Source organism: Trematomus bernacchii, unplaced genomic scaffold (genome assembly GCF_902827165.1).
Source record: "Trematomus bernacchii unplaced genomic scaffold, fTreBer1.1, whole genome shotgun sequence".
Taxonomy (NCBI): domain Eukaryota; kingdom Metazoa; phylum Chordata; class Actinopteri; order Perciformes; family Nototheniidae; genus Trematomus; species Trematomus bernacchii.
In genome coordinates this window covers 8,666,595-8,693,963 of record NW_022987313.1, presented here as the reverse complement: position 1 = coordinate 8,693,963, position 27,369 = coordinate 8,666,595, and the positions used below count along the sequence as shown (strand labels likewise).

Below are 27,369 nucleotides of genomic sequence, written 5' to 3'. Positions count from 1 at the left end.
CAGATAAGAGCGTGGCAGAACTTGTCTCCCTGACTGCACCGTGGGGCTGGGGAAAGAGAGAGCAAGTGCACCAGAGTGTCAGGCAAGGCTGCTGTCTGCACACACAAACACACTCACACACACTCAAACAGAGAGACCCCTCAGCCCGGGTGCACCAGAAGAAGTTCAGAGAGAAGACTGACTTCAAGAAGGTACAGTATGTGTGTGCATCTCTAGCCGAGGAATCCTGTCTCCAACAGTTGTGTCCCCCTCTGTGGAACTAACATACCAGCTTTGTGAAACTCATGATGCTTCACTTTGTTTTCCAGGTGGGTTGGTGGAGGTTTCGTCTCTGGATTACCTCAAATGTTATGGCTTTCCTCAAACTGAGTCTTCTTGTCCTGTAGAAGAGTTGTGTTTCTCCCCTCCAGAAGAACTTGCCTCGTGTTTTGATCCAGAGGGAGGATGGAGAAGCTGTCAGAGAAAGACAAGGAGCTGATACGAGGCAGCTGGGAGAGCCTGGGCAAGAACAAAGTTCCTCATGGTGTCGTCATGTTTTCCAGGTAATCTTTTACACACATCAGCAGGATTCATTTGGAATTAAGCAGTAAAGTGACTTGTAAGTGAAGAAAACATAATTTTTCTGTCATCCTTATTTCATTAACATTCATTCTAACAACACAAGTATCCTGCTGTTTTCTGTGTTGTAACTTAATAGCTGTGGTGTTAAAAATATGTGTCTATGTAACAGTTGTGGAGAGAGATTGAAGCTGCACACTTTCAGCATGCACGGACCGGAAGCTTGACTTGTTGCTTGGCGACAGACTGCAATAATCCACAATTTACTTTGAGACAGCTGCCGCTAAAACACAGACTATCCGGAGAGAACTGTAGATGTATGATTTATAGATGGATTGTGTGTTTGTGTGGACGTTTTGCATCCCATGCCGTGTGCATACACCTGCAGAATAGTGTGGTATTTGTCTGTGGCAGACTGTTTGAGCTGGACCCTGAGCTCCTCACTCTTTTCCACTACACTACAAACTGTGGCTCCACACAAGACTGCCTCTCCAGCCCGGAGTTTCTGGAACATGTTACCAAGGTGAGCTCCGTTCACCGCAGTCACCACTACGAGTATACAGTTTGTACTACGGTTTAAAGCACTTTCTCTGTGTGTATTTGCATGTGTCTGTGCAGGTGATGCTTGTGATCGATGCAGCCGTCAGCCATCTGGACGACCTTCCTTCCTTGGAGGACTTTCTGCTCAACCTTGGGAGGAAGCACCAGGCAGTGGGAGTCAACACACAGTCATTTGCCGTAGGACCAACATTTCATATTGACACTTTAATAAAAAAGCAATTTCACATGTCAGTTTGCTGTGAAAAAATAGTTTGTTTTTCCCAATTTTGTGTCTTTTTCAGGAGGTGGGTGAGTCCCTTCTCTACATGCTGCAGTGCAGTCTGGGCCAGGCCTACACGGCACTGCTGCGTCAAGCCTGGCTCAACTTGTACAGCATTGTGGTAGCAGCCATGAGCCAGGGATGGGCCAAGAACGGGGAGGACAAGGCCGACTGAGGGGCACAGCGGGGGGCTGCTGAGCAGTTGCTGTCAAATCACTCAACATGGTTGCCATGGAAAAAGGTTATGTAACTTGCAACATTGTGGCTTTGGCTGCTGTACATTGGCTCTGAGTGAGGTTGCATACTGTAGCGAATGTATGGTGTGGTTACAATTGGAATCAACCAAGCGCAGGGTTTCTTTTCTTTGCTGTGGATGTTTAGCTACCAGACAATGCTGCTGTACAGCTGCGAGGAGTTTGGCTCTTCTAAGTCTGGACCTGTAATCAGAGCGCCTCGAACTGAGAAACAGCAACAAGGATAACTGTTGAGTCTCTTTGTATATAATGGCTTTGATATATCTACTCAAATAACAGTGGCTGTAGTGGTCTTTGTGGTGTATCTTAAAAGAGTTGCACAATTGTGAAACACTAGACATTATTTTTAGGCATCACACACTACTCAAACTGTGATGGTCACAGCACGGCAGCTCTATCTAACTGGAACACAGAGATACTTTACAAAACATGCTCAAAGTTTTGGGACAAAGCAATGTGATTTTTAATAAGCATATCCTATCACCTTAATCATAATCACTGCTGTGTTTTCTATTGATATTATACATCTTTACACCTACTTTTGTGTGTGACTGTTATGTAATATTTATTGATTAAAAGATATTCAATAGATACTGACAAGAACTGTTATACCCTCTGATAGCTCTCTTCTGAGATCTACGACTGTTAAGGCACCCACACGGTGTGTGAGGCTCTCCTCGGTAGAGGTTGTGATCATTTCAATAGGCTTCAGCTGACTGTTAATCTCTAAATTATAGACTGTTATGTTTACTCTTTACTTTGGGAGTAAAATAATTATAACATCTTTGTTCCTTGGCTTTTTCCAGTCATTGTTAGTATAAAGTAGTTTTCTTGTATTGTAGGCGCTTATTTCAGTAATGCTTATTAACTGTGTTGTTGTGGCTACAGAGTATCACCTCCGCTTTAGAGGTGAGGATATGAAAAGTACTTCTACATGGAAGTAAATATTTATTTTGGATGATGAAACAAAGACAAACTTTATTGAAGATTATTATTTTTCCTTATTACCACATTACAAATAATATCGTGATACTAAATGCTGACAGAGTGTAATATGTGTGTGTTATTATTATCGCTGCCATAACACTGTATGTATCATCCTCAGCTGTTATTGACATTCATGGTCATAATGCCAAGTAACTTAGCAACAGTGCGCCAAGTATTAGATAATAACACCATACAACTGTAAATCCAAGCTGCTGATATGTGGTTATTATCGCTTTAGTCTGAGTTTACATCTATAAAGTTTATTTTTATATTCTGAAATCTACGTGTTGTTAAAGAGCATAGATTTTTCTTCAAATGTGATATACACTATACCCTCACAAATATAATACATAGTGTGGATTTCCAGTTAATGAACCCAAAATGGCAAATGTTCTGCTTTTAATTGGGTTTCATTTAGTGAAAATATAGATGTTATCACCTTGAAAATGTGCAATCAAAGCAGAGTTAACTATTGAAATATGTTATCCCTGCCTAGTCTGTTCACTCTGTAATTTCTAGCCCACATGTGTAATGTTATTTAACTGACTGTGTATGTGATGTATTTATGCAGGTTGTTCTCCATGTTCCTGTTTTACCTGACACTAGGTCTTGTTTAGCAGGCAACTGATAACTGTGCATAATGGTTGTGTCCCTGTCTACCTCATCATTATCAGCTGCTATTGAACAGCGATGACTTCACCTAGTTATCCTTCAACCAAAAACGCACAGTAGTATTTGAGTTAATGCAAGCACGCACTCTTTGTAAACTGGGTTCTATCTTACACTTTAAAGAATAAAACATGTTGTGTGCTTACTTGGGACTCAATAAAGTGATCTTTGTGGATATTTTACTGCTAAACAAGCTCAGTGTGTGTTTCTCTCGCACTCAGGTTGTTTGTCACAGACTGATGATGCTTACAACATAATGGTCAGCGTTTGAAATCAATCACACCATGCCTGATTTGCTTCCCACTGACAGCCCATCCCCTAGTGTTACATAAGATCCAAGCGCCGAATGGCTCATCGCCCTTGGCTACTGAGACGAGGGCAACTTCAGGCACATCAGCCCACTTACTCATGCAACTGCACAATGTCACAGCAAGATTGTTTACGGATTTTCACAAAATCCTGAAGAATTTAACAAATTAGACATTTCGTTTTTGCAAAGTGGACTGCTTTTTCTCCTCCAAAAACAAATCAAATCCTTATAGATGTGTGCGTGTGTTCCTGCTAGTTTTCGTGTGTCCTGTTATAGGTGAAGCTGTACCGCAGTAATGAGAGAAGTGAAGAAGAGAGGGTTGTTGTAATGAGTTATCCGAATACACGGGGCTCATTTATCCCATATATACAATTTGCGTGTATCATTGTTAAAGTCACATCCATGAGCTGGCTGTCTGTTCTGCTGTGGCTGACATGGCCTTAATCTGTCTGTGCTCTCCCAGCATACCTCACTCTCCCACTGAGAGTCTGCTGTATGTATCGGCTCCATGCTGCATGTCTCTCTTCAGCCTGAGCCACAGTTGTCTAGTCACTGGGCTTCATAGAGACTGACCCTAACCTCTCAGGTCACCAACCAATGGTTGGATTACAACGAAATTCAAGCTATTAATTAAATTACAACAAGTGTTTGGTAATTCATAATTACGCCACTATAGCTCTACAGTCTTACCTTGTAGTGCACGAGGATTTGCTCTGAAGCCATGTCGTGGTCTTGAGAGGTGTCTGCGAGAAAAGACGAACACACATTATTTTTAGAAAGTCTGCAATGTGTTTTGGAATGAAGGGGTATTGAATGTTGTCATGGCAACTGTTAAGTGATGGTCCAGAGTCGTGTGTGTGTGCACATTTGTTTTGGAGGAAGGAGAAAGGAAGCGGATCATTACTCAATCCCTCACTCATCCTAGATCACACTGTGGACAGTGACTGTGCGTAAGGGCTGAGGCTTATGAGGTTTTGATCGGATCACTGCTGGGGTCTGCAACAAAGCCAGCCAAGCATCTACCACAACAGTGAGAATACGCTGTCTGCTACTTCCAACTTGAAGAACAACCAGTAAAACGATAAGGCTCGGTTTATTTATATATATTTCAGATTGTAAATATAAGACAGAAATGATGCCCATGTCTCAATACTCTCTGAATATCCTATCCTGTGGTTTCTCAAACCCATTGGTTCATACTGTACTGAAAATGTTAACAACTGCATAGCTCAGTTAACAAGAGATCTGTTATTTAACAGTTCACCTGGGGATCGTAGTTTTTAACAAACGTTTATTATTTCTTTAGGACTATTTTCAGCAGTGGATTAATACACATTTGGTGTCTTTCAACTTTTAAAGGAAGGCTTTCACCCACGTTTTTCAGTCATCCCTCCCATGTGAGACTAAGGCAACATATATAATTTAATCTATGCAGTCATCAACACAGGCTGCACAATGGCATGCGTTTAAAAATGCTATACATGCTCAAGCGTTCTTTAAGTTTATTTTCTTCCTTTCTATGCATGTAACTACACTGATTGATCAACACTCAATACTGTGCCTGAACGCATCTTGTGTAGTGTAGACACAGATGGAGGACGGAAACTGCTTTTCCACCAACTAACATGCTTTTTTTTACTACAGGCTCATTACACATTGTTTGAAAAGGTATTTATGGCATGCATGTGGAGTTCACTTGAAATAAACTATGCCTGATAATGAAGCAACATGTCAACCAATGTAACAATGAGTCATTGATGTGTCATTTTCAGGCAAAAACGAAGCTCTATAGCACGGAGGAATAACCAATATCCGCCTTTAGCTTCCCACACAATCTTATCCTAAAGGTACAGAGGATCAGTTCCATAAATTATTGAAGTCTACTCATTTTTGATTTACTTTGAAAGCTTGTAGTCCAAAAATATGACCATGATATGTAGCAAGTGAGCTACACAGCAGCCATGTGCTGCATCTCCCGGTGTTTTGCATTATAAAACTGTTCTTAACACTTTCTGCCTGGATATAATGAAGAAGGCATTTTTTACCTGAGACATTTTGATCTCCTTCCAAGTTTACAAAAACAAACTCATTACAAGGTTCAGATTGAAAGGTTAAAAATATTGTAGAAAAACACTGTTTCAAAGGTCAAGGGTAAACTTGACTCTTAAGACAAAACATGAACAACAAGTATTACCGGGCTCAACATAAATGAAAATGTGATACTTAAAACTGAGCCAAAATCCATCTGCTGACAGAGATTGTGAGATGGGATCAAAGATCTTGCATGGATATGGTTCAACCGTGTTGTATGGTTGTAATATTGATTGTCAACTGCTATTTCTCTTATACATTTGTTGAAAGACTATGGTGAGCGATCCTCTAGGGAAGATAAAAAGTTCTAAATTGCGATGAGGCCTACTTTAAATGAAAATATTATGCAAATACTAAACAACGGCAACTTATTAAGCAACATTTGCATGCCGAAACAAACCCATATGGGAGTAACAATATGTTTGCTGCAGGAGGCACAGATTTTTTATTCTAAGCATCTGGGCAGGAGAGGGGCGAGCGACGGGCCCTGCACCCGGAGGAATTCTCCTTTCACTGAGAAGCATGCTCTCAGCAGTTGCCACGGGTGACAGGGGAAATGTCAGGGACTTTTCTTTCTTCTTGTGTTACTCTTAGCAACGGAGAAGCAATATAACGGCAGGCATGTTATGGTGTTTCCTTACAAACCCTTTTACTGCAGAAAAAATGACATCCATGTTTTCTTTTCTGAAGAAAACGTACTAGTACACCACTTTGCTGGAACAGCATCCACCGTTGGCACTGTGGTGCTTCCATTTTCCAATGTGGTTTGGATAAAAGCAGATGCTCAAACAATTAATTGCCCCATCCAGACTCAGATGTGGTTTCAAGGACCAATGAGGCCTGCTGTGCAGAGGCCTGTCCCCAGGCTAGTTTGTATGCAGACACACTGCTTCAAACACTAAGCTAACATGCACCTGCATTCATTAGCCACCTCTCCCACACTTTGTTAAAGGAAGAAATCTTGTCTGTGATTTTCTGTGGGGAGACAGTTGGATCAAGGAAATGGGATTGTTGATGTATCGTTTCTTTTATGCATAGAGTACCATAAGAAGACTGATACCACACTCTCATGTGTGTATGGTAAATATTTCAGCTGCAGCCAACAACAGATTAGCCTAGTTTAGCACCAGGAAACAGAGGTAAACAACTAGCATGGCTTTGGCTCTAAATGTAACAAACAACAGAGATAATGTGTCAATAAGCAAACATTAGAGATACTGTTTTAATTTACCTTATTAACAACAAACTAACCTTATTTACCCTTTGACAGTCCGTGTAGCTTCCAGTATGTGTGCTAAACTAAACTAACTAGCTGCAGAGAGTAGGCGTAGCTATCCGTATTTAACATACAAATACATGAATGGTTTCCAAACAATCTCTTCATCCAACAATCTCTTCATCTTTTTGCGAGAAAGCAAATAAGCTAATTTAATGAAAATAAAACTATTCCTTTTAAAGTTCTAACATAAATAATACACTAGCACTGTAAGCACAATATCCAACCTCCTATGGACACTACCTAAAGGCATCATGTGCACATTCACTCTTGCACTACAGCTAACCACATGAAGTGTGGCTCACTGCCTCTCAAGAACCCTTCATCAAAGACCACAGTAGAGGAGAGAAATAACGACTTCATGGCACAAGATGAGTGGATCAAGCTGAATTAATTTTAATTTCAGATTACAGCACTTCACTTTTGACAGAGGAAAACTCATAGGCTGACATAGATCAATCTCAAAAGCAGCCTGTCCCCTAACCTCAACTTTAGGAGATATAACAACCCACATTTACAGCAAGCTCACATATAATGTATGACGTAAAGTATTTATGATACACACATTTCATACTGGTGGACATGTCTGGAAAGCAAATGTACTTTCAAATAGACCTTGGATGTCCGACAGTATATGAAGAGACATGACATGATACAATACAATTAGTTAAGCATGAACATGGACAATCCCTCCTTGAATGGCCATTAGAGTTAAGAATATCCTAATAAGTTTTATTTTGTATTTTCAAAGGAAAGTGAATTTAATGATCTGTGTAACAAGCTTCTAAAAGAGAAACCCACAGGACATGTTTGTATTTCACAGTCAGAAATGTGGAGATGCTCTTTGATGTTTTTTTTTCCAAATAGATTTTACATCAGGATTCTCTGCACTGACCACTTCATTCACTCTCTGCTGCCAGCTTTCATCTCCTTTATACAGCATAAGAAATTACAGTTAGATTTCTTGTAAAATGGAGCAAATAGATTTAATTTTATGCAATAATATGCCATGATTTTTATAAAAGTACAGCTGAAAAAAATATCAAATCACAGGCAGCTTATGAAATTATGAATAAACTATAATAACTCAGGACACAAAATGTACTGTACTAAAAAGAAGCCTACCTTTCCAGTACTGAACAACAGTGCCGTCACTGTTAATCAAACAAGTTAGAATTAAGATGTCCAAAGATAAATCATATACAAGGAATATTTTTGAAAAATACACTGTATGATCAAAGAATACAAATGCTGAAAACTGAAAATGTTTTGATAGAAATTAAGAACAAGGCACCAACACGGACACAATAAAAACATCCTTAAAAAGCCGCTGAACTGCAGTGACCGGAAGAGGGATTTTGATCGCATCAAATGGTCTTCATCAACATATAACATTTGCTCAGTTCTCCTTGACTTACAGGATTTTAAACATGTTATTAATGTGGGCATCTTTATGACTTCTCTATGTCCATGTTGCTGCATAAATTGACCATTTTAATACCCTTAAAAACTCCAAAACAATGATAGCAAGTAGACCTAGTGCCAAGAATGTTTCTCATAGCGATCCGCTTACTGCTTGTATGTTGAATAACAGAATGAACTAACCATTGAATGGAAATCACTACTCTGGGTTGTTTTTGTTGTGTTTTCATCTCTTAGATGTTTCTCCGCTCTGTAGTTTTCAGTCCATGCAGCATATTTCAGGCCATGCTGGATTGTCACACGAAAGGGAGTGTTTTTGTTCAAGGCACAGCAAGAGACATGAATAACAAACAACAATCAATTTACATTCAGTTTCATGAGAGAAAAACTTTCATCCCTCTACAAAGGACATCAAAATAACCCTAAAATACACATTTTGCAAACATACTGACTGACAAATAAAACAATGAAATAAGCATGTGTGAATCTTCTCCTGGAAATGCATACCTCATTCAACATAACATGCAGTTGAGTGTCACACATAGGTTAATGCAACTGAAAACAAGTTAAAGTATGGTAGTGCCTGAATTGTACTGTTTTTATTTGTATTTAGGACAAAGATCTGTGATAAACGCTGAACAAACAAATTCAAATAAAGGATTTTGAGCTATTATGGCAAATTATTATTAGTATTTTTATATAACGGCATCATAAGGAACACAGTATTTCACATAATGGAAATGTAAAATGAATAAATTACGGTACTCAAAACATTTTGAGAGAAAGTAAACTCCAAGGCATCATTTTAATAGGTTCATTTGGGGAAGAAACCCCATTTACTTCGAGAAAGATAATATATAATAAGGGTCAATACCACACGCATGTCTGTCTGTTAAATTTAGAGCTATTGCCAGCAGTCAGCTAGCGTAGCTTAGCATGAAGACTGGAGTCTGTCCAAAAGTAAAAAAAAATACCATCATGCACCTCTAAAACCCATTGCTACAGTATGTCTTATTTGTTTAAACCATAAAAAATGGTGTAAAACTACACTTGAGTTTTCTGGTGTCAACAAAGACATAATATCTCCATCTCTGGCTAGCGCTTTGCCTCTGTTTCCAGTCTTTGTGCTAAGCTAAGCTAATTAGCTGATGTCTGTAACTTCATGTTGACTATGCAGACATAATAGTTGCATCAATTGAACTAGCACAAGGTTGAACCATTACTTTAAAACAAATAAATAAATACAATGATGTTAGATCACATACACAGTTAAAACAGCATAACAAAGAAATACTCTGATTAAGACAGGACAGCTCTGCTAATCCGTAAACAATCTCCATTAGTCTTCATCCCCAACCCAAAGCACAATATCAATGACACCAAAAATACTGTAGCAAAAATAGCAACCTTAAATTGATAGTTTACAACAAGCTTCAGGTACAGTCAAGCTGCTTGTGCCTCCTTGGAGAGAGTGTTCAAATATATTACAGTAGTCTCTGAGTTACATTAGGCCCTCCGTCTGTCTGCTCTCTCACTGCAGATGGCTTCACAACTAGCTGCCCTCACCCTCAGCCTTGTGAGCTCCGCCGCCGAGGAACCAGATTTCACCCGTGCCCAGACCACACTGTCAGTCTGCCGGGGCAAGCCTGCTCACACCACCCACACTCATGGGAACTTTCACCTCCGCTCATGTCCAAGTGGCACAGCATGGACAGAGTCTCTCTGATAGCAACCCAAAGGCATTTCCACCCCAGTCACTTTCGTTACTTCTCCTTACCTTTTTAACTTGCAAATGAAGCCATACACGAAGCTGGGATGCCTGTCATGGAGCAATCAGAGAAAGTAAATTGTACACTAAGGGATATCTATTAGTTTGATGTTTGGGTCCAGGTGACAGGTTCAGAATATGTTTGTATATTTATAGTGATGTGTACATGGACCCTGCTCCTGTATTTGTTCCTCTTCTGGTTCTTTATTCTTCCTAAGCGCAGTCTGGTCTCGGGGGTCTGAGGCAGCAAAGTTGGAGTCTGAGGTCAGAAGCGAAAAACGCAGCTTTGCAGCATTAAGCAATCTGTGTTCCCCAGGTGAAGGACGCATTGAATCAGCTTGGGGGATTTGGTGTTACTGGAAGCCCACAGTGCTGTCCATGAGTGGGCTGGACAAGTAGGGGACTGGGGGGTCTTGGAGCTCAGTCTCAAGGGTTTGGGTGTTTCCTTCCTCACACTCCTCTTCCTCCGCCGGGCCGTGGCTTGAACTCTGGGAGCTCGCCATGGCGCCGTAGCTGTGGTGGGCCGGGGAGGGCATGGGAGTCAGAGCCAGCTCTGGCTCCAGCAGCACGGAAGCCACAAACAGCTGAGGGAAGATCAACATAGAGTTAATGACGGTGTCATCACAGTGGATTAACATGAGATAAAAGCATGTTGTAAACATGGGTTTGTTTACCTACCCTACACTTACGATGTAAAAACTTTCACCAAGATAAGATCTCAACAAATTAATAGGACTGAGTTTCCATGTCCCAGGTCAAGTTTAAAGCAGGAGTAGCCTAGTAATTTTTAGGAGACAATTTAACCTACATGCTCTGAAGGATCTTGCAGTACTTAGACAACCTTAATTAAAAGTAAGCAATACCACAGTTTAAAAAAACACTCGATTATAAATAAAAGTTATGCATTCATAACTTCACTTGTGAACATACAGAAGTATTGAGAGACACTTTTATACTAGGTAACCTTTTTTTATTTTTTATTAAATGTATTCATTAAACACAATCAAATCATTGGATTGATGCTATTACTGATGCTTTCATTATTCCTTTTTCCTAATCTACTGCAGTTTACATTATCTAGTTTATATTTTAAATATCTGCAAAGTAAATAAGGCTGTCAGATAAATGTAGTGGAGTTGAAGTTAAAACAACATTATCCTCTGTAATGCATAGGAGTAGACGCTTGTTGCAGAAAAACTATGAAAGCACCTACACACTGTAAGCTTTACTTGAGTAAATGCATTAAGTAATTGTACACCACTGCTACAGGTGTTTTTGCATGTGTTAACCCTTTTATACTATTTATACTAACTATTATAACAATCAAATGTACTAAATGTATCCTGTAAGACATGTTTAAATGTGTACTGTCAGGCAAATAAGAGAGAGAAGTGATACTGTACATTGGAGGCAGTGGTGGATGTTACAGTGCTCCTGTCTGCGTCAGTGAACGTCCCCTCTGCAGGCTGATCAGACATCTGAAACAAAGACAATGCATACTATTCATTCAGTATTCAGTATTAGTGCGTCCTCAGCTGAACTTAGCTTTTGTAAGTTACAAAAGGGCTGACCTGGTAACTTGTTGACTTGTCTGGTTGCTTCCTAAGGCACAAGCGGAAGAGGGAAAAGGCAATACACGAGAGCAGGGACACTAAGGTGAAGAGGGTGATGGGATGCACTGGACCTGTGACAGTAAGGAGAGATCGCAAGACATAACAATGTCTCAATGTTTTAATGCACACTTACAATAAGATGACGGTCACTGTAACAGGACAGAAATGTAGGTGATACCATACCTAATCTGAGCATAGAGAAGAAGAGCAGCCAGAACATGCAGAGGATGGGAGCCAGGACCACCTGGCTGACGGCGGCTCTGTGGATCCGCTGGCTGAGTTTGGTGGGAACGTATGCATAGTAGATGTTGTATCTGTCAACCATGTGCTTCAGAATTAAATAGAGCAGACCTAGAAAGGCAGAGAAAACACATTCAAAAATCTAAAACACTACAGCACATGCGTCAAACTCAAGGCCCGGGGGCCAAATCAGGCCCTTGGTGGATTTAATTTCGGCCCGCAGGATAATTTCGAATTACTATTAGATCTGGCCCGCCGGTATATTGCACGCACACCTTCCTCAGCTCAGAGCCTGACCCCAAACATTGATGAACTTGCACCCAAGATGAGATGCCAAGTATCTGGCTTGAACTAGCATCACATAGCAGCAAACTGAGTTTAATGGATGTTTCCTTTTGCACTTTTTTTTCTTGCGACAGCAGGGCATGTTTGGTTTTTTCTTTGAGGGAAATTGTTTTTTTGAAGCTGTTGTTGGCCTGTGGAAAAATGTAATCATAAGAAATGACTCCGGGAAAGCTGCAGATAGAGCCATAAGAAATGAATGCAACTGATTATTTAATGTTTAATGTTGTTTTTATAGGCAATAATTCAAGCTTTGTTAGTTCCAGGTTTAATATGTGCAATAAGTTCATTTCAATAAGTTTTGCAATAAACATTGAACCAGTCCGGCCCTCGACTAGTACCGCTTTTTATATTTTGGCCCACTGTGTATTTGAGTTTGACACCCCTGCACTACAGCATTCTTTGGCAACATTTTTTTTTTTTGATAAAAAAAAAAAGAATGATTGATTGATTGAAAATACAAAATGACAGAAATAGAAACAAGACAATTGGAATTAAAATGACATTGGGTTACTTTTACTTCATTTACTGGATAGCGTATGTTATTACTTTACATACTGTATAAATGATGTAATGAAGAGTCCAATAAAAAAAAAAATCCAAATTCATTCAATCGAAAAGTGATATTTAATATTTAGTTCTCTCCAATCTACCAACATCCACCAAACCAATTACACTTTGGGGTCTCAAACACTGAATAAATACGAGGCTCAGTGTTCTGTTTAATGCAATGGTCATTCAGCAACTCAATTGTGACATGGTTAGAGTGTCGCAATTTGTGACAGAAAAAAGGCATCCTGTGTTTCTAATTTGTGGTTCCACGCAATGAGGTTTAACTAAGCCAATATGAAGATTTGCCTCGGAAAATGTTTGTTGACCAAAATGCCAATCAGAATAAAGCAACACTAGTCAAATGCACAGGACAGCCGGGTTGTATACATGAAAGGGCCGGTTCGGACTGAGTATTTTGACTGCTGAAGCAAATAGAAGCTTGGTGAGCTGTGGGCAGAGACAGGAGCAGAGTGGGCGTCTGGCTCGCAACTCACTGTGTCTGAGTGTCTGGGACTGCAGCAGCAAATTCACACAGTCTGCATCGGACTGGCAGGCAGTGGAGGAGAGTGAGGTTACAGTATGAGGGTAGACAACATATATATATATATATATATATATATATATATATATATATATATATATATATATATACACACACACACACACACACACACACACACACACACACACACACACACACACACACACACACACACACACACACACACACACACACACACACACACACACACACACACACACACACACACACACACACACACCATACTAAGTGGGAAGGTAGATGGGGATAAGAAAGTATGTTGCTCACCAAAAGGTGTAATGATGGGACATGTGATGCTGTAGGTCATACTGACTGCAAAGATACACATGGTCCAGGCGTACTCCAGGCCAAACTGGAACTCATAGGCCTGGCTCTGCAGATGAAAACACAGTTAGAGTTTTTACATGATAAAACAGAGCACAATCTAATGTACCTGACAGGAAAACACTGACCCGTTTTACATGAATGCGCTCAGCCTGGGACTTGGCGAAGCAGAGGCGGAGGGCATACACTGTCAGTGCGGGGATACGAAGCAGCTCCATAGATGTGCCAATCATACTGGAGGTAATCACATAGTTTACAAAGAATGCACCGTTGTCAGGAAGAAACACACACCTGGATCAAGAAAACAATGAAGACTTAGTGTTTGGTCTCAACCGAGATATCTTACGAGCAATCATAATTGATATAGTTCAACAAAAGAAGACATCTTACTGGAATTTGACTTCCTTCTCATTCAAGAAGTTGACATCAAAGAGCCATGTGAAGAACAGATCCAGACTACAAAATAAAAGCAAAAAGGGTGTTAAATCGTTAGAGTTGCTGGGATAAAAGTGTAAAAGAGAATGAATATGTTTGTTGATTGTCTGCAGATGTGCTGTAATATACCTGGACAGACCAAGTGAGGGCAGGATGATGACCATGAAGACCAGCAGGAAAAAACACTTGTGCATCGTGACTTGGTTCTCTCCAGATCTACGACATCAAACGAATAACATTGGAAAACATCGTTATGCAATGCATGTATAGTTAACAAAAACCTATCTAACGCAGTTGCTTTCAACATAATGAATTCATTATGTGAAATAATGTAATGTAAAGTCAGCTGACTACATTTAAACGACTGTTGCGTTCATTAGCACACACTGCACTTTTCACTTCAGTAAACAGTTCATTTGCATTCGGCTCTTCGCACATCACGCCTGCACAACACGTTTGTGGCGGTGGTTATGTAAAGTAGTGGTGCTCATAGGTGCTGCGCGAGGTTATCTCCTTATGCACAGTTGTTCTGCTCCTCCTCCTGCAAGTCGCCATGTGCTGTTCCACTGCGCATGGCGACTACTGTGCATATCATTATCCTCACTGGGAGATCTCTATGACAACCTGCCCAGAATAACAGTGCAGGGAGAGTGACAGGAAGGAGGGAGCAACAGGGTGAAAGAGAAAAACATTATCGAGATGAAAAAAACAGAAATGCTGAGAGTTGAGACAGGCCTCTACATAAGAAGGGGCTATTTGAAGAAGCGAAGGACAGGCATTTTAATTTCATAGCTGAGAGGAGAGTGCTGGTCGGTGGCTGGTGAGTACCTGGTCCAGTGGGACTCAAAGAAAGCAGAGTAGTAGACGATGAAGGGCAGGAGCACTGAAAACGCCCACAACAGGAGGGTTGGGAAGAACTGGGTAATGATAGGGCTCTGGAACGGACAGAGAATGATTAGTTATTGAAACCTGAAGAGGGTTGAAATGTAGCATTAAGGTTCAACTTGAGCTCAAGATCTGACCCGCAGGCTGTCCACAGGCCTCGTGACGTTGAACTTGTCCATAGTGTTGACGATGATGGCGGGAGTGGTGAGGAAGAAGAGGAGCAGAAAGAGGAGGATGTTGAGGAGGACGCAGCGGAGCCACCAACGAGATCCGCACACCGACAGGTTTTCCCTGGTGACCGGAGAAATAATGAGCCTCAATTTAGAAATCATCTAGCAGGACCGACAACACACTACTTTCCCCTGACACGCCTTTACTGTATGTATTGACATAAGCTTTAAATAGCCAGCTCAGTATGTGAGCGTGTTTCCACTGCACTGGACTGGAGAGTGAGTTGGGAACCGCACATTTCAATGCTCAGTTTTAATGAAGGAACAAAAGGACCTGCTCAACCCCGCAGCCTGCCACGGCTCCAGTCGTCTAGTTAGTGCAGAAAACACATAAACACAACACACACACACACACACACTGCTGCCAATCAGGCGTGAAGCACAAACAGTGAGCGCTACCATGTCTGTGGTTAATATCCCATACATATGCATCCCTCACTTGTTACATAATCTCGCTGCGACTGCTGCATTTGCTCTCCAAGATAACACACATGCATTATAGCTAATCCAATCATGGATAGGGAATGAGCTTGAATGGTGTTTGAGAGCTGCTGCACACAAGAAACAACACACTCATCTTAGGGCTCAGACACCCGGTAAAAGCTGAGATGCATAATTTGCATAATGTTTACCTCTTGTCTAAATAAATAGACTCTTTGAGGTCCATCATCGCAAGATCATTTTGCATCGACAAACCTAATTACAGCCCACAGCACTTTGGTTTAAAGCCTACCCACGATCCAGAGGTTTCCAAAGATACAAAATATGTTGGGTAAATTACAGGGAAATGTGTGTTAATGATGCATAAGATGTGTAAAAGGGGATATTACACTCAAAATATGTGTGTGCCTGGGTTTACTCTGGTTTCCCCCACAGTCAAAATACATGCAGGTGAGGTTAATAGGTGGTTGGACTGTAGGTGTGAATGCGAGTGATGGGAGAGGTTATAGCTCCCTGCAACCATGCACTCAATAAGTACATATAACGAATACATGGATATGCTCCATAAAAGATGCATCACAAGCTCTGCTTATGGTGTGAAATTGTCAGCTGTATTTATATCTAATTTTGCAAAGATCTTTACACAACAAGCATATTTGGCTTTACGAAAACTTGTTAGCTATGGCGTTCACAAGTTTAAGTTGACATTAACCTAAAACCTTTGCCACAATTTGCCAGATCTCGCACATAATGTGTTTCCTAGACAGATAAATCAGACAGTGTGGTTTTGAAAAAGTTGAGAAAATGCTGTTTAAGTGTATGTTAGATGTGTGTTTTGTTAAAAATGAGTGTAAAATATTTACTTTGTTGACCATGGGGTGAAGGAATCAGTCATAATCTGTGATAGCATTCACTTCTCCCATTGGGGTGAACCGATTCAGAACCTGTTGCCAGTCCCATGAAAATCCTCAAGACACACATACAGTAATAGTCTCTCAGTTGTTTTATGTGCAGGAAAAGCAGCAGGGGTTGTCGATGTGGAACATGTTGTCTTTGAGGCTAATCAAGGGAAAATAGGGTTGACGAGGTCCCAGAGATAAAGCAAACTATGTGAGTTTTGGGAATGTCCTTACTGACCATATGATGTCACTGGGGGCAGGTGCGTAGCTGACCCCCCATTTGTGGGAATGCACCACGGTGGTGATGCTGGACTGCTGGGGAGAACGACGGCAGCGAACACAACCATAGTCCTTCACAATGCTGGAAAACAAATCAAGGTGCAGAAATCTGGATCAGTATTCAGTAATGAGTGCTCTTTTGTCCCTTTGTGGTTTGTATGGTTGACCCCTGCTCTGAAAGGCGTAATGATAGGAGCTGACAGACATAAACCTTGATGTCACGTTGTTGTTTACTCACACAGCAGTCATCCTTTCATCACGGAAAGTCACAAAGGCGATGCCGAGCCTCTTCATAGAGATGCGGTTCTTCTCAGCATTAAACTCATCCGTCCGCTTTTCTTCTAACTCGCTGTAGTACTGCTCTGCATCCACCTGCAGAAAAAAAGTTAGGCACATATCAGTCACAGCATCTTCCACTCTCAGAGAGATCCCCAGACCTACAGTACCTTCTTCTTGGTTGCAGTGCCATCCAGTGGTAACAGACTTTCTGTGCAGCACAACTAAGCTACAACACATTTACTTACTTTAAATTAAGCGGGTAAAAAGTACCTTTTCAAAGCCACAGAAGTCGCAGCAGAATATTTGAGCACATGGATGGATCTTGATCATGATCTTCCCCTCCTTCTGGGCCTTACTGGCAAAATACAGCCTGCCTTTCATTGCCTTCCGTCTGCAAAACACAGCGTTGTCAGATAAATGCATTCACACTGATCCCAAACGGAGTTTTTCCAATCTGTTAATGTACCTCTCCAAGTCCAGCCTCATCAGGTTGTGGACGTCGAGGCAGAAACGAATATCAGTGACAGTACAGCTGGGGTAGGCCTCACTAGTGAAGGGGGCAAAATGAGTTAATTGTAGTGAAGGTAGTCAAAATACTGCATGTATAAATGTGCGGATTTTGGTGACATAAGTAGCTGATTTAACTTGACTTAACAATGAAAAAGACAAGTAAACATAAGTACTGAAAGTGTTTGGTGATGAGTCCTGGGTCAGAGATCTCTCTTGGTATGGACGTTATCATCAGCGTCCTGGCTACCTGCAACATACAGTACGATACATCCATCATTAGAATCATCTATAATAGACTCGTATCAAGAGGTATCAGCCACACTAGCACAAGTCTCTATGATTCTATGATTTTATGATTATGAGACAATGGGCGCCTGGGCAAAGATATGTAAAGAATCCTACCACCTATCTTGAGACACAGATTCAAAGATACCTCTTTTTGGTCATTAGGCATCTTTTTGTAGACGTTTTTCCTGGACTTTTGTTTCTCTTTTCTGTCTCTTTACTGTATGTCTCTTTTTTCGTTATTTTGTGTCTCTTGGTGTTTTTAATCTGTTTATTTGGGGTATTTGTCTTTGTAGCTATTTTGTGTCTCTTTATGATTGTTTGTTGTCTCTTTTGGGTCATTTTGTGTCTCTTTATGATCCTTTGGGTTTCTTTCGAGTCATTCAGTATCTATTTGTGTTCTTTTTTTTAGTTTGTTTATGATTTTGCAACAAGACATTTTAGCAGTAACAGAAGCTGCATCCCAGCAGGCCCTTTGTTTGTGCTCTGTTGGCCGGTTTAGTCATCTGTGCATGTAAAGATGGTAATGACAAACATATCTTTACATGTAGAAATTTGGTGCACAAATTAATTGTCCTCAAAGAATAAATCCTTATTAGTCCTTTTGACCGCTGCCTTTCCTCGAGAAACATCAGCATGTTGATCCATCATTGGTCCAGAAATTAAGGTTAACTCTCAGAAATGGTCTTTTATTTCGCAGTGTAAAAATGGCCAGGCTTCATGTTTTAACAGAATACAGACCTTCTCATCTTCTCTGTACTCCAGCCGTACCAAGTGGTGAGCCATACACATCACCGTGATGATGAAGTAGACCAGAGCCAAGATGCTGTGGAGCCACAGAAAGCTGTCCCTACAAGAGGCACAAAAACTCTGCTGTAGTTTAAACAAATATAGATAGTCCCGTTTCTCACATGTCTGTGCTGCATCACGAGATTTTAGAAGTGTTGGACTTACTTTGCGCTCACATTAGCCAGTGTTGTTCTTCCAAAGTTTTCAGGACTGTCTCCTGTAGAAATAATGAAACATGACAGAGGGAGACATTTACATTTTCTAATGAATTAAAGGAAACTCTGCCTCTTTTGTCTGAAGCAACAATGAAGTCACCATTCAGAGAAAACGTTTTCCATCCAATTTAATGAAATCTCTCACATCTCAATGACATTTCACCCTAAATTCGAACATCGCAGTCATGCCTAAATCTGCTGTTTTAATTTGGGCAACCTTTATTTTCCGTAACCATGGCAGCATGTCGCAGGGTGTTGGTTTATTTAATGACTGGGGTGACACACTGGTTCATAAGAGCCAGAAGTAATAAAACACTTTCTGTGGACAGCCCTGCTCCTTGTAGACCCCTTAATGACTCCTGCATTCATCCTATTATGGAACGGCTTAGTCAACACTTGCTACAAAATAAGCTGCCAAACTGCCAAAAGGCATTTCTGCTGCGACTTAGCAGCTTTTCTTCACCGTCCCACCCCTGACACCTACATGTGTATGTTGACAGGAAATTAAGCACTTTCTATTTCGATAAATCCGAGGCTTGATGAGTTGCCATTGGTATGCTAGCAACTCCCATTAGATCAAATGCAGCCTTTGTGTGTATAAGCAGAAGTAGTTTCACTTCATAAAAATGCTTTTTGGCCCTTTTTAAGTTAAAATGACCTTTCCAGCTGAATCCAGCATTGATATAGTTTTAGTCTTTTTTTAAACTCAGCTTTACCGCAGATTGTTTTAAGCTATAGTTTTGGTGCATTAAAGCAATAAACCCTTTGGTGTGTAGATGTGTGTGATTGTCTCTGTGTGGCCAGGCTCCGATCCCTGTGTTTCCACTATGTGCCTCTTCTGAAGTAAAGGATATCCTTTTAGCTTTTTAAACAGTCGGCCGGCGAGACCATCATCTAAAGACATAAATACCCTGGAGGTCTCCGGAAAAGTTGACCGGCAGGATTACGGCCAAAGACAGCAGGCAAACCACCGTCATGAGCAGGATGATGTGGCGCTGGAAGGACAGGTATGTGACCGCATCGATGCCGCACTTGCTACGGATCTCCTCATCCCTGTGGGAACAGATAGAGGGGGAACTCAGAATCCAAAAATAAAAGAGTTCCTAAACACTGTATGCTACATGGATCGAAGAGAGTTTTACAAAATGATCTTGAGGTGTCAATAAATACATTTCCATGTGCGAATAATCAGAGCGTTGCAATATTAATCAAAAATGTGTATGTAGCTCTGTCTATTTCCAGGACAAATAGACCTACATCTTATACCTCAACTTGAGTAAAACTGTGCCACTACTACTTTGATGCCAGAAGTTGTGGGAGGTTTAGGAAACCTAGTATTATAAAACAGAACAAAAAAAGCATAACATAAGAAGAAAAGATGCTGGTGAAATGGCCCACACATTGCGAACTCTCAGGGTGGGTTTGCACTTTCCCAGGGTGAGACACTTGCACGGTAGCTAAAAACAGAGGCACCCAAACTTAACCATAATACTATGGAAACCATGGACACCGTGGAAAGCGCTGTTTTACTGCCCTTAATCTGTTGTGTGCAGTCAGACTGGAGCGAGAGCAAATATTCAACGGGAAACCACGGCACCAGCGGTCGCACGGGAACAGACTGGTTTGTTTTTGCTGCTAAATGACATATAACAAGACATTTTACATTTTCCGGTGACATCAGCTTTGAAGACACTGGGGCCAATAAAAGGATGGAAGCTAAGAGGAGACAAGTGTACAAATATAACCAGGGCAACTGCTTAGTGTACTTACTTCATATGGTAAAGTGACGAGAGCCATGAGCAGAAGCCCTGGAAGGAGAGGAGAATCATAAAACAACCAATGGATTAGTTCTTAAAGATAATAAATGGCATATGTATGCAAGTCTGTGCACACCACATCTGGCTATTTGCATGCATCCACCATTTGCATAGTAATAAGGTCTGCAGAGGGACATAGAGGGGGAGATTTAATAGGTCTAGCCTGGAGCAGTAACCACTTTACTGCAGCCTCAGCTGTGAGTAGGCACAGGGCGATGACTCCAGTCTGACTCTTTGTCTTGCACCGTTAAAAACATGCACGGTGTGACCTCAGTCTCTCACACAGGTGTCATGGAGTCACACACAGTGCAGAGCTGAGTCATGAGCCAAACTTTCCTCTAGCAACAGTTGATGTATTGCAATCTCAGACATGTGTATTGTGGGGTAAAAGTGACAGCTTGTAAAATGACTGTAAATAAATGAGAACATGATCAGTAAGACTGCTAGACTGTGTGACTGCGGTTTGAATTAATCTGACACAATTAATCTGAGTTTCTTAATGCCTTCTCCTGTATAGAAGTATTCTGCAAGTCTCAAATATATGATGTTTACTCTTATTATGATATTTGTGGAGATTTAAACCATGAGTGGTGCTGTAGAGCAGTCTTACAATGAGCCATTGTATTTATTGACAGCTTGTGTTCTACCAGCATTACTACTGTACTGTATGCACTTAAACACATAGATAGATAGTCACGTTTATTGTGAAACGCGTGACACGAACTGAAAAAAAGGAATAAAAAAGGAATGAAAATCAACAAGGTACTTTGTATTGATTTGAAAATGCTTGGTGCTTTTAGGAGCTGATGAAAAACTCAGAACCAAACACAAAACTCACCATGTCCTTGGTGTCCGAGTCGGAGGGGCTGGACTCTGACGGAGACTTCTCCTTCTCACTTGGTTCGCCATAAAACAGGGACGTGAGACTGAAATTGGAAAACAAGATGATAAAAAAGAAATGTCAACATTATCATATTAGCGACAAGACCTTATCAACAGATCCATGATGTACAGTAACTCAGTGCTGTAACAACGAAGAGATGATGTAACTGCTGCAGACAGTCTGAAACCAATACTGTGTGAACATAGAGAAGACATAAAACACATCCAAGGTCCAATCTAATAAAGCCAGTGTGATGATAGAATCTGTGGCTATTTCTCTCTGGGCTGTACCACTGACAATTCAACAGCGTCTCAAATTAAGCAGTATAATTGAATTAAGAGGGAGGACCGCTTGGTCCACAAAACACAAAACACACAGATGCTGTGCCGCCCTCGGGTGCTGCGAAGCCGTCAGGCAGAAATAATCCAGACTCAGGTCAAGCAAACTGCTGCAGACTCACACAGACGGCTGAGTGGACCTACACTCATTTTGGATCCTTAAATGTATATTAAATGATTATTGATTAAAGCTTGAGTCTGACCTCTCTCATAATGATTTACAGCAGCATGAAAGCAATTACAATAAGGAGGCTTGAATATAATCCACCACCTTTGCTGAATGGTTGACAAGAATGATGATTAATATAGGAAAAAAGTACATATAATTAATGCAAAGATTGCAGAGGTCATTTTTTTATAGAAAGGTGGGCACCAATAGTGGAGGTTATTAAGCTATCAGATATTTATATATTTTTATATATAAATGATATATTTATTCTTAAATGAATAATATGTATATTTTCATATGTTTATTGGAGTGAACATTTGTGCCTTTGTAAAGTTTAATTTATGTATACATTTTTTGTAGTTTTATTTACATATGCTTGAGTAATTACCATTGAATATGTTCAGTTTCTGTTGTTTGGAGATATATAAAACCTTATAAATACTGTGAAAGGGAATTTGAAAAATAACCAAATAAAGAATATATTTAAATGTTATTTAAAAAAAGTTAAGGCGAATAATTTTCTATTGTTTTCATACTTTTACATTACATTAAACTTCATTTGGCTGAATCCAAAGCGATCCAAAGCGACTTATGATAAGTGCAAAAACAAATAAGATTCATACTCTGAACAACAAGGAAAGTGCACTGTCAACATATCTAACAAACATACCCAGTGATTCATAAGCTATCCTAACAAATATTGTTTTTGTAACCAAAGATTATTCTTACATCCTGTTTCCCTTAATACCAACTTGTTGTTTTGAAATAAGTGTTAGTTATTTTATGATTGAGAATACTCCTCTGTGTTTACATATCTTGGAAGTGCTAACAATTTAATATTTTCACTTTCAAGCACGAGAACATTTTTAGAGTTGCAGTCCAGTAACAACAAATTATTTTAAGAATGAAAGGCAGACTAAATGTTGCCTTCTTCGCAGTGCCATGTATTCTCAGCAGAGGGAGCTGGAGGCTCCAGGATTAAGGACCCGGGAGGGGTCCACAGAGGATTATTTCTCCATCTTAAATCTTGTCATCGCTCACAAACCAGCCAGTGTATCAGACTTTTAGTGTTAGCTGGATTCACCTGTCATTCTCCATCAGCAGAGCCAGGCGGCCATAGTCCCACGCAGCCTTCCTCAGACAGGAGAAGATGAGCAGCAGTAACTGTAACACAGACCCAGAATATGGAAGCATGAAGTACCAAGTCTGATTTACACAAACACATCCTCATCTGTTACAGGCCTTATCGTAAACCTTTATCATAACGCTTGATTTGAAAGCTATGGCTCATCTCTGCATTCTTATGAATAGTCTACAAATAACACACAGGTTCACAATGGATTAGCAGCAGCAGCTATAATGAGCCATCTTCCTTCTATAGAGTGGCACCGTGGTTGTCTTGGAAACTACGAGAGACAGGTCAACATGCCCCAAGAACACATGCTGTTCACCGCAGCCAAATTAGTGTGGTCAATAGCAAGATTAAATATGAATAGACTCCATTCTGCCACAAATGAGGAGCTTACAATGAAGTAAAAAAGTTCATTCAGTGAAACATCATAGCACACAATAGTGGATTCAGGCTGAAAGCCCTGGTTAAAGATGAGAGCATAACTGGGTAATGATGGATGAATGTTGACAAATTCAAATTGAGTGAAAGTGATGATGAATATTTGATTTTAATTACAGCATTAAATCATTCACTCATTTGGTTTAGTGGGCAGGGATAAATGTTGGATGTGATCTCGAGCCACGCAGAGTATCAGGACGGCCTATAGGCTAGTAGCTGAATAATGAGTGTGTTCGCATTAGCAGTCAGGGTTCAAACTGCTTCTTTAAATTAAAATCCCTCTATTCCTCGCTCAGTCCTCTGTGTCCGTGCCCTTCCTGTTGTTTTGTTTCTTTGGTCTTGATGCGTGGGCATGCTCTCCTTAAGTCCCACTGATGATTTATTATTACTCTGTATAATGATGATGGAGTGAAGAGGTGTCATTAAGAGACAGCCCTCGCCCCATTGCGTTGTCGTGACAACTAGGCAGCCACAGAACGCGCCAATTAAAACACAGGAGTGGCAGATTGAGAGTGATATCAACGCAGAGATCAAGCTTGACAAGGCCTGACAGCCCATCATCATCTGGTGACAGGAGGGGAAATATGCCACTACAGTGTGTTTGGAAACACTGGATACACTCTATTACACTTTGTGAGAGGAAACATGTTGATCTATAAGATTCAGATCCCGCTTGTTTGCAGGATCTAGTAAATTATTACTAGATCCAAAAGCCTGACAAATACATCGCTCCACAGTGTTTTCCAATTTTAAGTTTAGTGTTTATAGAGCTGCACCAGACAGATAAGTTGATCAACAAAAACATTACAAGAAACTTTATAGAGAATCAATAAATGGTAAAATATTTGTATTATTATTATATTTGGTTTGAACAGACTAAACTAGAGATTTGTAAACTTTGGCAAACTGGGATGAATATTTTCACTATTTGCAGATATTTTATTGCCCAAGCGAATCTACAAAATAATCTTCCAATTCATCGCTAATGAAAATTATCTTTTTTTGCAACACTAGTATTAGTTTAAAGGTCCCATGACATGGCCATTTCTACTGATCATAATTCCATTGTTGAGGTCTACTAGAATAGATTTACATTGTTCAATGTTCCAAACTCACATTGGTTTCTCATACAGCATCTCTGTATGTGTATTCACTCTCTGTCCTAAACGGCTTGGGAGCTCCTGCCCCCCCCCCCCCCCCCCCCCCCCTCCCTATGAGCCCACTGTGCTCTGATTGGTCAGCTCGCCCACTCTGTTCTGATGAGTGGGGTCTGGGTGCCGTGTTGGCGGGACGTTGCGCGGCTCGCTGCTCCAAGGAGCGGACAGTGTGAGCTGGATTACTGGTGTCGTTTCCTTGCTGCGTGGGGTCTGCGAGACAGCGAGATATCGCGAAACTCTGCGGAGCAGCGGCTGAGAAAATATAAGGCTGAGTGAGTGTGTGAGGAGCTCCACGGATTGGTCCATTTGGACCTGGGTATGGTTACGTCACTATACTCAGGAAGAAAAAAATGGAAAAATACAAATCTCCAACGAGGCGTTCTGGGGCAGCATAGACAGGTATTTTCTGTGTTAGAGTTTTACTCGCTACAGGGTGTACTTTGAGGGTTTGTGACTTTGCAGACCGTTTACATGCAGAAAAAGCTACATAACACACAAGGGGACGGGTCATAACCGGAAAAGCATGACATGGGACCTTTAAGGGACATATCCAAGAGAAAAAAACAAGTTAAAGTTCCTTACTTAGCAGACAAATATGAAACTCAGTCCTCTGTTCCTACTATCATGATATGTAAAATCCCTTTTGTCTCTAACTGATAAAAATCACACATATTTAGGATTGTACATCTAAACATCTATCATTTATAACTGGGTGGTGGCAGCTCTGGATTTATGCACAGACCTTGTTATCGAGGCCCTTGAATTAAGCTGCAGCAGTATACTGTACAGTAGAGGTCACCTAGACTCTAGAGCATAAATATGGACAACAAGCTCCTTGATAAAGAGAGCAAGTGTGGTTAAAACAAGAGTGTTTTTTTCCTTTGTATTATTCATTCCTTTTTATAATTTGTCATATTCAATTGAACTTTTACGGAAAATGTCACTGTTTCAGCTTCTCAGACATGAACATTATATATTTTTTTGGTCCTCTATGATAGTAAACTAAAACTCTTTTGCATTGTTGGTTCAACAAAACATGACATCACCATGGGCTGTGAGAATGTATGCACCTTTTTGTATAGACCAAACATTTGATCAAAAAAATTATGAGCTGATAAAATATCATACAATTAATAATAAATGAAAGTTAGTTGCATTATCCCTCTATGTGCATAAGTCAGAAAATGTTACTGCACTGGTCATTATAGTAATTGGGACGATATGATAATGGCAAATGACCTTTTGAAAATCTGTTGCGTATTATACTTTCCAAACAGATGTTAATAGACCATAGCTTATCTCTCATTAATTGTGTAAACTGTGTTAATGGGTGGTTTGTTGGGTGTGAGTCTGTACCATCCAAAGGACAACATTGATTGCGAGGACAGTTGGCACCCCTCCAAACGGGAGACCCTGCAGGACGCTGCTGCGGGAGTGCGCGCGATAGCATCTCTCTGCAGTGCTGTTTTCCTCCCCGAAAGAGTCCAGGATGCTCAGAGCATCTGCAGCGGCCCCCCCCCACAGGGGGCGCTCTCGTCGCAAACAGCTCAGAGTGCGCCATCAGCACTGGACCATATCTGAAGGGAAAAATAAATAGGAGAAATAAAGAGAGAGTCCATTAGCCAAGATTTGTTAAGTGTTGGAGAAACGTTTGCTGACATTAGCCACCATAAGCTACCAGCCATACAAGAACAAGTTGGAACTGCGAAAAGCTATGTGTTTCACTGCTGATGAAAACGTTTGTAAAGCCTGCTTTAAGTTGGACTTAGGCATGTAATTTGTTGCCATTATGCACATCCATTCAATAACGACACACCCTATACTAGCCTGTATTAACATTGACTGAAAATGTTGATATTTGTGGGAGACGGAGGGTGTGGTGTTGGTAATTAGCGATGAAGTTGAGATTTAATGGTCGTTTTTTTTAATACACAATTGTGATGACTTATTTTTTCCCAGACAAGTGTGTGCCACTCACTCTAAGTGCAGTTATGAGAGCACTTTGAAGAGGTCTAATGACCATCTCATTCCATTAGCAGTCATTGATCCGTGTCTGTTTATCTGACAAATGGAAGTGCAGACGTCACGTGAAAGTGACAAACTGATCTGATGACAGTTTTACTGCACCTCTAGTATATGTGAAAGGAAGATGCTAACAAGCCCATTTGACGACGTAAACAAGAGCAGATTTTTGTTGTGATAGTCTACTCTAACAGTGCCAGAGTAAAAGCTTAAACTGTGTACACTGCAATAGTAAACTACATGTTGAGGATTCTTTGTGCTTCTGTGTACTTCCCTCTGTCTATAGAAGCATGTGCACAATATGGTCATTCACTCTGCCATGACCACAGAGTGGAGGCCTAAACCAGCAGCACACACTCTCGATCAATACAGTCCCGA

The 27,369-nt window shown here is 40.6% G+C and overlaps 2 protein-coding genes across 5 annotated transcripts; one reads left to right on the top strand and one right to left on the bottom strand.

The window, feature by feature from the left end:
* On the top strand, nt 1-3,428 carry ngb (neuroglobin). 4 transcript variants are annotated; one of them, XM_034123754.1, is made up of 5 exons: nt 1-191; nt 411-542; nt 973-1,081; nt 1,177-1,296; nt 1,401-3,428. In XM_034123754.1, the coding sequence occupies exons 2-5, from the start codon at nt 445-447 to the stop codon at nt 1,551-1,553; spliced, it is 480 nt and encodes a 159-aa protein (XP_033979645.1). In that variant the 5' UTR covers nt 1-191; nt 411-444; the 3' UTR covers nt 1,554-3,428. The 4 variants fall into 4 exon arrangements, with proteins under 4 accessions (XP_033979645.1, XP_033979638.1, XP_033979629.1 ...); XM_034123747.1 differs by having other exon boundaries at nt 387-542; XM_034123738.1 differs by having other exon boundaries at nt 309-542.
* A 3,919-nt stretch (nt 3,429-7,347) lies between these two features.
* Nucleotides 7,348-26,530, bottom strand: tmem63c (transmembrane protein 63C). The gene is given in 23 exon segments (XM_034125689.1): nt 7,348-10,739; nt 11,559-11,633; nt 11,727-11,839; nt 11,952-12,119; nt 13,732-13,837; nt 13,917-14,079; nt 14,179-14,244; nt 14,353-14,439; nt 15,052-15,158; nt 15,246-15,399; nt 16,917-17,039; nt 17,196-17,329; nt 17,507-17,627; nt 17,703-17,783; nt 17,920-17,993; nt 18,773-18,881; nt 18,986-19,037; nt 19,946-20,088; nt 20,806-20,843; nt 21,691-21,778; nt 23,327-23,406; nt 26,326-26,482; nt 26,484-26,530. Coding segments are annotated over 23 exon segments (2,517 nt in total). The 3' UTR covers nt 7,348-10,508.
* Between the last annotated feature and the right edge of the window lie 839 nt (nt 26,531-27,369).